This window comes from Pituophis catenifer, unplaced genomic scaffold (genome assembly GCF_029215685.1).
Source record: "Pituophis catenifer annectens isolate HBS135680 unplaced genomic scaffold, rPitCat1.0.hap2 SCAF_13, whole genome shotgun sequence".
Taxonomy (NCBI): domain Eukaryota; kingdom Metazoa; phylum Chordata; class Lepidosauria; order Squamata; family Colubridae; genus Pituophis; species Pituophis catenifer.
This window is the reverse complement of record NW_027256893.1, coordinates 7,182,031-7,194,899: the sequence shown is the minus strand read 5'-3', so window position 1 is coordinate 7,194,899 and position 12,869 is coordinate 7,182,031. Positions and strand designations below refer to the sequence as shown.

The 12,869-nt window shown below is 41.9% G+C and overlaps 1 protein-coding gene across 1 annotated transcript in view; it reads right to left on the bottom strand.

The window, feature by feature from the left end:
* Nucleotides 1–453: 453 nt before the first annotated feature.
* The window catches only part of PRMT7 (protein arginine methyltransferase 7), a 40,676-nt gene continuing 28,260 nt past the window's right edge, over nt 454–12,869 (bottom strand). The window contains exons 13-18 of the mRNA XM_070952675.1: nt 11,506–11,595; nt 10,479–10,640; nt 9,647–9,721; nt 7,551–7,711; nt 4,705–4,801; nt 454–688 (exon numbers count right to left, since the gene is read on the bottom strand). Coding sequence (XP_070808776.1) covers nt 527–688; nt 4,705–4,801; nt 7,551–7,711; nt 9,647–9,721; nt 10,479–10,640; nt 11,506–11,595 — 747 coding nt within the window. The 3' untranslated portion in view covers nt 454–526. The remainder of the gene's footprint in view (nt 689–4,704; nt 4,802–7,550; nt 7,712–9,646; nt 9,722–10,478; nt 10,641–11,505; nt 11,596–12,869) is intronic.

The following is a 12,869-nucleotide window of genomic DNA, read 5'->3' as shown; positions in this document are numbered from 1 at the left end:
GACACCACCAATACTTGGCAAGAATGCAATAATGAGCTAATTGTCTCCTGCAAACTCCACTCCCCTTTCGCTCCTCTTTTATTCCCTCTGGGAGGGGCCCTTCATCGTCCATCTGTGGCCTTACTCCCAAGTTGACCCTTGTTCTTTAGCTGTTCCCTTCGTCTGGCAACTCTGTGCATGCACACACTGGGAACAGGCTCCAGCTGTTCGTCGGCCTCACTGATGTCTGCCTCCAAAGGCAGCTGATAACTGGCATATGGTCCTGGCCCCCCTTCTACCTCCGACGCAGACCTCTCGTCAGAGCCTTCCCCAAACTCCAGGACTGGCCCATGTTCCTCCCCAACCTCCTCACTGTCCGAACCGGCTGCCAGATCTGCTGGCGGGCCACAACATCTTGACCCCTGGAGCCCACCCCTTCAAAAAGTTGCAGATGTATTAAATCTGTCTGTGGATGTATTTATTGATCAAGCTAAAAGGGAAACAAATGTTTGTTTGTTTTTTCATATCCCAACAAGAGGCTACTATATTAAATCAAATGTTTAAAGTACATGTGAAGCTCTCCTGTCGCTGGGTTGAAGCTTACAGCGTAGGCAACTGCTGAGGCAGCACTGGCAGCAGAATTTGGTTCGAGAGCCGAATTGAAGAAATACACAGCTTGCTTGCAGTGAGGAGTCCACTGACAATAGTCCTGTACAGAGAAGAAGCGAGAACCATCAGGTGGAAAAGTAAGTGAAGGGCTCAAACATCCACAGCGGTCGTTTTTCTTCTTCTTGTGTGTCAACATTTCTTGCTTTGACAAAAGAGAGGAGTGGCTGTTTCCAGTTTGAATTCTAATGAGAATAGAATAGAATAGAATAGAATAGAATAGAATGGAATGGAATGGAATGGAATGGAATGGAATGGAATGGAATGGAATGGAATGGAATGGAATAGAATAGAAGAATAAAGAATAGAATAGAATAGAATAGAATAGAATAGAATAGAATAGAATAGAATAGAATAGAATAGAATAGAATAGAATAGAATTAGAGAATAGAAAATAGAAAATAGAAAATAGAATAAAGAATGGAATGGAATGGAATGGAATGGAATGGAATAGAATAGAGTAGAGTAGAGTAGAGTAGAGTAGAGTAGAGTAGAGTAGAGTAGAGTAGAATAGAATAGAATAGAATAGAATAGAATAACAAGAGTCGGAAGGGACCTTGGAGGTCTTCTAGTCCAACCTCCTGCTTAAGCAGGAAACCCTACACCACCATGGTTATCCAACATCTTCTTAAAAAACTTCCAGTGTTGGAGCATCCACAACTTCTGGAGGCAAGTTGTTCCACTGATTAATTGTTCTAACTGTCAGAAAATTTCTCCTTAGTTCTAAGTTGCTTCTCTCCTTGGTTAGTTTCCACCCATTGCTTCTTGTCCTGCCCTCAGGTGCTTTGGAGAATAGCTTGACTCCCTCTTCTTTGGGGCAGCCCCTGAGATATTGGAACACGGCTATCATGTCACCCCTAGTCCTTCTTTTCATTAAATTAGACATACCCAGTTCCTGCAACCGTTCTTCGTATGTTTTAGCCTCCAGTCCCCTAATCATCTAATCATTTCTGCCTTTGATCAACAGCACTGTCCGTAGAAATTCTAAAGTGGGATTCTCAATTATTTGATTATCTACAAGACTTCTAAGGACGCCGTTCTCAATTCTGAAGCAGCCAAGCCAGCACATGCATATAAAGCAGAAGGAATTCATATCTAGGGACCCGGGTTTGAATTCCAACTTATGGACGAATGTTGCCACTTCTTTAGCAAACAAGAGCTAGGAGAGAATGTTATTCGGATCTTTTTTTTTTTTTAAAAAATAAAAACTTTATTGAAAGTGGAAAATCCAACCAGGACGAGCGAATCTATTAAAGGAGAAGCAGACCTTGACTTATGACCACAGTTGAGCCCAAAACCTAGGTTGCTAAGTGAGACATTTTTGAAGGGAGGTTTTCCCCCATTTTACGACCTTTCTCGCCACCATGGTGAAGTGAATCGCTGCGGTTGTTAAGTTGGCCACATGGTCTGTTAGGTTCAGCTTGTAGCTTACTCCTAACTTGTTGGTCAGGCAATATATCTGTTTCTTTAAGAAACAACTGAGCCACGTAATCAGGGTTTGCTGAACCCTGTAATTAAGCTACAGTGCATACATAAGCAGCGCAGAGAAGCGTTCTTTGTTTCCTGATTGTTCCTGTTCCTGTTGCTTCCTGCGTCTTTCTGCTGATTCGTGTTAGACTGGATTGTTATATGGTACTGTATACCGAGAGTTACTAAAGTCTGTTTGCTTTGGTAAGGGAAGATACTTACTGGACTGATATTACTGGTTATGACCTTGGACTGTTTTACCTACACCGAGACTGCTTATTATCTTGTATATAAAGTATTTTTCTCACACGAGCTGCACGTTTATCTCCTTCCCTGTGTGTTTCTGCTCTGCTCGTTGCACAAGCAACAAATACTTTTTACACACACCCTAACATGGTCGTTAACTGAATCTGGCTTCCTCCCATTGATGTTGCTTGTCAGACGGTCGCAAAAGGGGATCAGGTGCCGCCGTCATAAATATGAGTCAGTTGCCAGGCATCTGAATTTTTGATCACGTGACCATGGGGCAACGGTCGTAAGCGTGAAAGAAGGTCATAAGTCACTCTTTTCGGTGCCGTTGTAGCTTGGAACGGTCGGTCACTAAACGAGCTGTTGTACGTTGGGGATTACCTGTACAAGACGTGGTCTAGGGTACAACTAGGAGCCTTGGTAGTACAGGGGTTTAATGCACCCTGTTATTAACACGGCTGCCTGCAACTTCTGCAGGTTCGAATCTCGCCAGGCTCAAGGTTGACTCAGCCTTCCATCCTTTCTAAGGTAGGTGAAATGAGGACCCAGTTTGTGGGGACAATAAGCTGACTTTGTATGAATATACAAAAGTATGAAGGCTATTGCTTAACACATTGTAAGCCGCCCTGAGTCTCCGGAGAAGGGCGGCATATAAAATCAAATTAAAAAAAAAAACTAGTCCTCAATTTACGATCCTAATTGGGACCAGAACGTCTACTGCTAAAGCAAGGCGGTTGCTAAGAGAGTTGCACCCAGTTTCACAGCCTTTGACCTATTTATTTATGAAATTCATTTGCCGCCATCTTGTAGCCAACGATTCTGGGTGGGTTGTCACGACTGTTAAATGGATCACTGTGAATGCGGCTTCCTTCGTTGACTTTGGCTTGTTGGGAGCCAGTTGGAAAGGTTGCAGATGGCAGTCATGAGATGTGACAACTGTTGTAAATTACAGGCCCGGTTGCCAAAGCAATGGAATTTCAAGCATGTGACTGCGGGGATGCTGCAATGTTTGTTAAGCGTGAGGACCAGTCGTAAGTCAGTAATCGTGAGCGGGATCTCGGAGTCTTAGTGGACAACCAATTAAATATGAGCCAGTAGTGTACGGCGGCAGCCATAAAAGCCAATGCAATCCTAACTTGCATTAACAGAGGGATACAATCAAGATCAACGGAGGTACTAATACCACTCTATAAAGCCTTAGTAAGACCACACCTAGAACACTGCATCCAGTTGTGGTCACCACACTATAAAAAAGATGTTGAGATTCTGGGAAAAGTGCAGAGAAGAGCAACCAAGACGATTGGGGGACTGGAGGCTAAAACATAGGATGAACGGTTGCAGGAACTGGGCCTGGCTAGTCTAGTGAAGAGAAGAACCAGGGGAGACAGGATAGCAGTCTTCCAATATTTGAGGGGCTGCCCCAGAGAGGAGGGGGGTCAAGTTGTTTTCCAAAGCACCTGAAGGCCAGACAAGGAATAATGGATGGAAGCTGATCAGGAAGAGATTCAACCTGAAAATAAGGAGGAATTTTCTGACAGTGAGAACAATCAACCCATGGAACAGAAGTTGCCTGAGCTTCATCACTGGAGGCTTTCAAGAAGAGACTGGACTGCCATTTGTTAGAAATGGTGTAGGGTCTCCTGCTTGAGCCGAGGGTTGGACTAGATGACCTACATGGTCCCTTCCAACTCTGTTAATCTGTTAAAGTCAGTTTGTTCAGTGCTGTCTTTTAGTGAACGGTGGCTAAATGAATGGTTATAGGCTGAAGACATTATGACTTGACTTGTTGACTGCAATGACGTATAACCAACATTCCAGGCTCAATTGTGTTTATATTTAAAATTCCAATGATTATATTGCAACTTACTATATTTTGCATAGCGCGTTTATAGCATAAAGGTATTTTTGGTTCACTTTAAATCCCAGAATTGCTCGTGAAGCCTCCAAGCAGTTCGATTGAAATGAGTCCCAGTTCAACTTTACGTTCCATCAACTCCAATCTACATCTGTAGTAAATCCTGTTCTCTGTTGTAGGTCCTTAGTAAGCCTGTCCATCCTAACCACACTGCACAATACGCTTTGCAGGAGCTTCCAATTGCATGCACTCCGTTTAATTATAACGGCAGATTCACCGCCATTAATTATGAAATCTGTCTCCTGCGTTATTTCCGGCAACTACTACAATTGAATCCGTTCCAAAAGTGCTCAAAATTAGGCACTGGAACGGAGTGGAATTGATGGCTTTTTTTCCCCCCTTTTCTTTTTTATACAGCAATTCAATATGATGGCTGTCCCAGCTTGCCAACTCCTTGTGCAGCAGAGTTGAAACAGAACATAACTAACCTTTTCATTGGAATCCTGCACAAGTCCTGTGCTGATGGAAATGTTAGGTGCCAGATGGTATTCCATCCACAGAACAGCTCCGTGACTCTTCGCACATCTGCAAAATTATATATTTATTTTATTTATTTTTATTAGTCCTATTTCTATGCCGCCCACTCTCCGAGGACTCTGGGCGGCTTACACCAAAGACAGTATACTAAATAGCATATTGCCCCCAACAATCTGGGTCCTCATTTTACCCACCTCGGAAGGATGGAAGGCTGAGTCAACCTTGAGCCGGTGAGATTTGATCCGCTGATCTGCTGAACTAGCAGTCAGCTGAAGGAGCTGCAGTACTGCACTCTAACCACTGCGCCACCTTGCGCAGATATCCTTAAATATCGATTTCCCGCAAACCCTGAAGAATACCGATGGACCAACACATGCATGATGTAATGTACAAACTCCTTTTGAAATATGAACAATATTTTCCTGTATCTAGAAAAACACTATTTTCTAGATAAAAGGGCAAAGATGAGCCTACTTTGAGGGCAAACACATGCTGAAAGAACCATTTAAAATGACTTATGGTTTACGGTGGCTCAATGACTAAGACGCTGAGCTTGTCGATCGAAAGGTCAGCAGTTCAGCAGTTCGAATCCCTAGTGCCGCCTAATGGGGTGAGCTCGTTACTTGTCCCAGCTTCTGCCAACCTAGCAGTTCAAAAGCAGGTAAAAAAATGCAAGTAGAAAAATAGGGACCACCTCTGGTGGGAAGGTAACAGCGTTCCGTGCGCATTTGGCACTGAGTCATGCCGGCCACATGACCATGGAGACATCTTCGGACAGCGCTGGCTCTTTGGCTTTGAAATAGAGATGAGCATCGCCCCCTAGAGTCAGGAACCACTAGCACATATGTGCGAGGGGGAATCTTTATCTTTACTATTCTTAAATATCGATTTCCTGCAAACCCTGAAAAATACTGATGGACCAACACATGCATTATGTAGTGTACAAACTCCTTTTGAAATATGAATGTTATTTTCCTTTATCAGAAATCTATATAAAAGGGCAAAGAGGAGCCTACTTTGAGGGCAAACACACGCTGAAAGAACCATTTAAAATGACTTATGGTTTACTTTCCCATTATGTGAAATGCTAAATCTTAATCAGGACCAAACACTGTATGCACTCTGCCAGAAAAACAAAACTGTCTAGTTTTCAGAACTGAAAACTAGAGTTCCAGAGAAATCTTGATGAAGGGGGAAAAACAAGCTTCTTGGATAAGAAGCGAAATATTTTTTTTAAAAAAAACCCAAGGAAGTCTAGTTGCTTTTTGGAAAAGCACGTTTGGAAAAAAACATGACCTGGATGACTGAGAATCTCCACAAGATGTTTGCATTCCTTCTACTTTGCATGAAATGCTTGGTTGTTTCCAGATAAAGTGGTTTGACTACCAAAAGGAAATTCTTCCTCGCTTGATTTCTAGGAAAAACAATCTCAAAAAAAAAAAGAATCTTAAAACGCCCAACGTTTTGCCACGATGAATTTACGGGATATTTTCTCAAAAAAAAAAGTACATTTGATGTTTAAATAAGGACCGCTCTGCAGGCAAATATTGATTTTTTACGGCATATTCTACCGTTTTACAGCTGGTGCAGCAATAACACCATAATTGGGTGCAATGATAACCCCACAGACTCTGTATATGTTTGAGAAAGAAATGTTCAGCCAGGCAACAGATGGCTGTATTTGGAAAGGAGAAATAAACATCGTTATAAATCAAATCATTCATATGGTACCAGATAATTTATACATTATTCATTAAGAACAATATGTTGCCTCATATGTGAGAGATTGTTTTCATTAAGCTATGACACTGCAAAACTACCCTATTTTTAAGGAAGAGTTCCTCTAAAGCACGGGTCTGCAACCTTAAATGCTCAAAGAGCCATTTGGATCCGTTTCCCATAGAAAAGAAAACACCGGGAGCCACAAAATCCTTCCAGTGCCTGACTATTTCTTGAGCGGCCACAAAATTAGCATATGTAGTTGAATTAAACATTCTGTTTTCTTCTGAAACTTTTCTTTTCTTAGATTTATCCATGGTTGGCCTACTGGGGGTTGAAAAGCTCAATAAATCGCGTGCCGGCAGGTGTTACACATGGGCGTTGGGATGCATATTTTGAGTGACAGGGAGCTGCAGCACAGGGGTGAAAGAGCCACATGCAGCTCCAGAGCCGCAGGTTACTGACCCCTGCTCTAAAGGCTCAACGTCCCTTTTTATTTCAGTTGCTTCACTTTAAACAGCCTGCTTTACTTTCATTTTCGTTTTCAGATAGCTTGGTTAGCACAAGAAAAAAAATCTGCTCCCAGCAATTTACCTCCTTGCAGCAAACAGCAGAGGCCTGCGCAAAACAGCTGAGAGCAAAACAGCTGACAGTCGGGAGGCCGATCCAATCAACTTGTACTAATTAGGCTGTGCTGAAGCTGTTTCTTCTTGCTGCTTGCTGCAAGGACATAAACTGCTGGGAGGCAGAGGCCAAAAGGTGGGGGCCAGTGGGTGGGCAGGGCTACATTCAGTATATAAGATGCACCTAAATTTTCACCCCATTTTAGGGGGGGGAAAGGTGCGTCTTATACGCCGAAAAATACAGTAACTTAGAGCAGGGTTTCCCAAACTGTGAAAATCCCAGCTGGCTGGACTTGCAACTCCCAGAATTCAAAGCAAAGGCCACCGTGAGTGAGAAACTCTAGGAGTTGAAGTCCACATCAGCGGAAGTCATCCCAGTTCGGAAAAAGTGTCTTGTGGAACATCCTGTAAAACATTAAATATTGCAGTTTAGTTTTCCCCCCCAGGATACTGACCGTGACACGTTTAGGATGCCTTCTTCCCTGAGAGGATGTTCTGGTAAAGCTTGTTGGAAGTCAAACGTCAGAACCGTGAGAGGATCAGAGGTGGATTTGCATGGGTATTCCCAAAGTGGATGGGGCTCAGCTTCCCTCGATTCTCGGAAGTCTAAGGAATTCTAAAAGACGTGGCGAGAAAAATTGGGTCAGCAATGCAGAATTTAGAAAGAAGCACTTCTTTGAAATTCCAAAGTATTGAGGAAGTACAATAGTGGCAAAAATTGTGGAAACCTCTTGGGAAAAGTGTATTTTTGAGATTTGATGGCCAATAACACTTTTTTTTTTTTTTTTGAGTTTCAAGATAATCATATTCTACTGCTGGAATGGCCTGGGAATAGCCCAGACCTTCACCCAATTGAAAATCTATGGAGCTGACTAAAGAAATTTGTTAGTCCCAGCAATAAAACCCAGTTAATAGAAGCCATCATTCAATCTTGGTTTCACGTTATAGCAGCTGTAGAGCTAAAAGACTTGGTTCACTCCATGGGAAGACCTTGTAAGGCCGTCATTCATGCTAAAGGTTACCCAACTAAGTATTAACTGACATGCTGATCATTTTTGTATATCTCGTTTTTTCTACGTGTTTCACTTTTCTTCTTTATACTATAACTGCTATTCTAATAGCAAATCCTTCATAAAAGTTATTGCATTACATTCTTGATTAAATTATCTTTCCATTGATATATAATTTTATGGTACTACTCCAAAAAAGAGTGGTGTTTGCCTTCAGAGGTTGTGAATGCTCCAACACTGGAAGTTTTTAAGAAGAGATTAGATAACCATTTGTCTGAAGTGGTGTAGGGTTTCCTTCCTAAGCGGGTGGTTAGACTAGAAGACCTCCAAAGTTTCGTCTCTTCTCTTCTCTTCTCTTCTCTTCTCTTCTCTTCTCTTCTCTTCTTCTCTTCTCTCCTCTATTCTAGTCTTTCTGTTCTCTATTGTTCTCTATTCTTTTCTATATTCTATTCTATTCTATTCTATTCTATTCTATTCTATTCTATTCTATTCTATTCTATTCTATTCTCTATTCAGTTCAATTAATTCTATTCTATTCTATTCTTTCTATTTTCAATTCAATTAATTCTATCCTATTCTATTCTATTATTTCTGTTCTCTATTCTGTTTTCTGTTCCGTTCCATTCCATTCCTATTCTGCATTCTATTCTATTCTATTCCTGTGAATGCCAATGGGACAGGTTGACACTACCTGCTCCTCCTCTAAAGCCAGGAAGACAAAAAAAAAGCCCATCCCGGCTGGGTTCACACATTGGGTCAGACCTCAGGGGTCAAGTGGTTTGTTTAATTTCGGCCGAATGCAAATTTAACAAAAACGTACAACCCAGGTTTGACCTAATATGCAGCCCAAGTGAACCTGTGGCATAGGCACTGGTCCAAAGCAGGGGGCATTACGAGGAAACCCGGAAAGGATTTGTCTTCATTAATCAGGGAAGGGCTCCGTGTTTGTGCCCTTTTCACAGCAGATTTTGCTACACCCTCACAGCTGCTAATGTGACTCATTAAAGCCATCATCCCAGACATTTCTAAGTAGTACTTTCCAATAACTACACATTTTTGCAATTAAGTTAATTGGCCCTATGCTCTCCAACAATGAGGGTGGAGAACTTGCAAACCCCTTATTATCACGAAAAGGATGTGGCACAAAGGTCCTTGTGGGAGTAACTCGGTATTTTAAGCAACATCGTTGAACTTTCGTTTCTTGGCTTAAGAGTTTTGGCTGCGGCAAAGATTTCGATTACCACGGCTGCTTTGTATTGTTTGCTTGGGATTGTTATACAATTGCCCCACTGCAGAGCTTCGTAATTATTTTTTAATAGATTAGTACTATTTTTTAAAGGCATGGAAGTGTTGCTGTTCTTACATTATTAGACTTTTTTCTGGTTTTTGTTGTTGAGACTCTAGAAAGAGTGCAGAGAAGAGTTAACTGCGTATGCGCAGAAGCGCGCGCTACCATTGCAAACCGGTAGTAAAGGTAAGTAGAACCCATCCCTGCCCTACATGTGATGATTCATTTGGCCTTTCACCAGGTGATAACTCACCTTTATCATGTCATCCATAATGCGCATATCAAAACCTTCACAGGTGCCACAAGGGCTTCGGATTCGCCACAAATCCTAGTGGAGGAAGAAACAAGAAGCCTTTCTCAGCATTGTAAATTCTAGTATATGATTTGACATTGCAGACTTCTTATACTGTGAACTAATTCTTGGTTCATAGCATTAGAAGTCTGCAGTGTCAAATCATATACTAGAAACTTTATATTTGGCAGACGTTCTCGGCCATAGTGTGACTAGTTATATAACTGAGAAGAGTAGGTTTGCATAAATACACTGAAAGATTTCTATAATTATACAACACATGTAAATGGAGTGAAAGTCTGTAATGAAATGACTTCAGATACTTAAGAAGAGGCAGTTTATTTAGGGGAAATTTCTGGTAAGCGAAAGAAAGGAAGGAAGGAAGGAAGGAAGAAAGCTCTCCTTAACAATGGAAATGTTGGGTTCAATTGTAGTTGTAAGTCGAGAGCTACCTATAACTTCATAGATAGATAGATGATAGATAATTGCTAGATAGATGATATAGACAGATAGATATATGATATAGAGATGATAGATACATAAATACCATAGATAGATAAATAGATAGATAGCTAGATAGATAGATAGATAGAGATAGCTAGATAGATATAGATAGAAGAGGGAGAGAGAACATAGAAGTTCATAGATATTAATTTGAGCAATAATCCTCTGCTTTCCTACCCCATAGGACAATCAAGGAGCTCAGCAAAATGTTCAGCTGGAGGTATAAAATACATTCCTCAGACAAAAGAAGTTTGAAACCAAAACAAATTATTACAGGAAATGTCCTCACCTTGAATTCCACAGTCATCAGGTGGAGAGAAGCCGATTGGGGAAGGACAGTCACATCACTGGTGAGATGACTATCCAATGCCGTCCGGGCGTACCAGAAAAACAGATTATGCCACGGCAGCAAGCTCGTAGAGAAAAAGGGCTCAGCAATTAAAAGGGATATCTCAGGGAAAGAGAAAGGGGGAAAAAAGGAGATGAATATTTGAACCTGGCCTATGTGGGTAGAAAAACCCAGAAAAACTCAATTTTCATCATCAGCCACAGCCATCTTTCAACGTGTAAATCAACTATTACTTGGTCAATCTCTTCCTACCCTGCAAAGCGGCACAATTTTAAATATTCTCCTTGTGGCTAAAAGGAAAATTGTGGCTGCAGTCTCATTCATTCATTCATTCATTCTGTCAGCATTCTGATGCTGCCATAAAAAGGAGGAGACGAGGCTTGACTTTTCACCTACTTATTTTCCCTGTAGATAATATCCCCTAGGAGATGGGATGGGAGGGGGGACATTCCTGTGGGTTGAGGTCAGAACCTGGGGAGACTGACTTGGAAGATGGCCAATGAGAAGATGGGAACTGGGGAACGGAAAGGGAAGGGTTTGGGGGTCAGAGGGTTAGTATCGGCTACGACGAAGTCGAGGCCAGATCTATTATACTCAATAAATGGAATATTTCAGCAAAGATTAATTGTTTGGGAGTGCAATTTATTTGAGATGACATCAAAACCTGACACATTCATTCATTCATTATCTTGAATTGAATTATGGCCCCTGCATTCACTTCTTCCAGAACACAGAAATGATCTTCAGGAGAAGGAAACGCAACCGGAGACTGAGATTGTAACCAATTCTCCCAGAAAGCCTCTTTGGCTCACATTTTCCAAGTCTGGGAAATCCAAATTTAGGAAAATCCCTAAATTGCTGGGCTGAAGATCAAAAGGATCCCTCCCAACCCTGGTCCCTAATGATGGAAAAGCACATCATTAGCACCTCCATTCCCCAACTGGAATTGCCTGCTCAGATGTCTTACCTTTCTGTCTTCAAAATCGGAGGGGGTTAACAATTCCGGGTGTTTCTCTAGAATTGTAATTTTATCTTCCAAACGGTTGGCCCTAAAAATCTTTAGGGGGGGAGGGAAAGAAAAACAAAAGAAAAACTGTTAATGCTCTTGTGAATAATTTTTTTTTAAAAAAGCGATGGGGGCAGGAAAAGCATTGACAGTAAATATTGACACTTATCAAATTTTGATACTGTCCATGGCACTCAAAAGATGGGGAAGAAATGGAGGTAGTGAGAGGTTTTATTTTCCTGGGCTCCAAGATCACCGCAGATGAGGACTGAAGCCAAGAAAGTAAAAGACGCTTGCTCCTGGGGAGGAAAGCCATGGCAAATCTAGGCAGCATACTAAAAAGCAGAGACATCACCCTGCCAACAAAAGTGCATACAGTCAAGGCTATGGTTTTCCCACTTGCAATGGATGGCTGTGAAAGTTGGACCATAAGGAAGGCTGAGCGCCAAAGAACTGAGGCCTTTGAACTCTGGTGCCAGAGAAGGACTCCTGCGAGTCCCTTGGACTGCAAGGCGATCCAACCGGTCAGTCCTAGAGGAGATCAACCCTGACTGCTCTTTAGAAGGCCAGATCCTGAAGAGGAAACTCAAATACTTTGGCCACCTAATGAGAAGGACGGACTCCCTGGAGAAGAGCCTAATGCTGGGAAAGATTGAGGGCAAAAGAAGAAAGGGACAGCAGAGAACGAGGTGGCTGGATGGAGTCACTGAAGCAGACTCCAGAGGATGGTAGAGGACAGGAAGGCCTGGAGGAACGCTGTCCATGAAGTCGCGATGGGCACAACTTCGTAACTAACAACGTCACTCAGTTTTGATTTTTGTAAAATATACATATCTACTATAAAATATAAGTAGATTTGATGTTTATATAAAACATAAAGACAAAACAGGAGGATTGTTCTTTTGTTCTTGTAAATCTTTTGTTCTTGTAAATCAGTAGGAGCAACAAATCATTTCCCTGGCAATGGGAGACTCTGTCACCTGGAATGCAATTTCCAATGAAAAGTGTTGCAATTTTCAGGTGATTTTTATTCTTGGAATATTACAGGAAGTCCTTAATTTACACAGCCATTTGTTTAGCAACCGTCTGAAGTTACAAAGGCACCGGAAAAGCAACTCACAGCCAGGTCCTCAAATTTATAGCTGTCCCAGCACTACAATCTCATGATCAAAAATTCAAGCGCCTGTCATCCAGTATGTATGTATGAGAGCTGCGAGGCCCTGAGCTCAAGCTTCTGACAGACAAAGTCAACGGGGAAGGCAGATTCACTTAACAGTTGTATTATTCACTTAAAGTGCTGCAGTGCCCAAAACCAGCTGCAACTC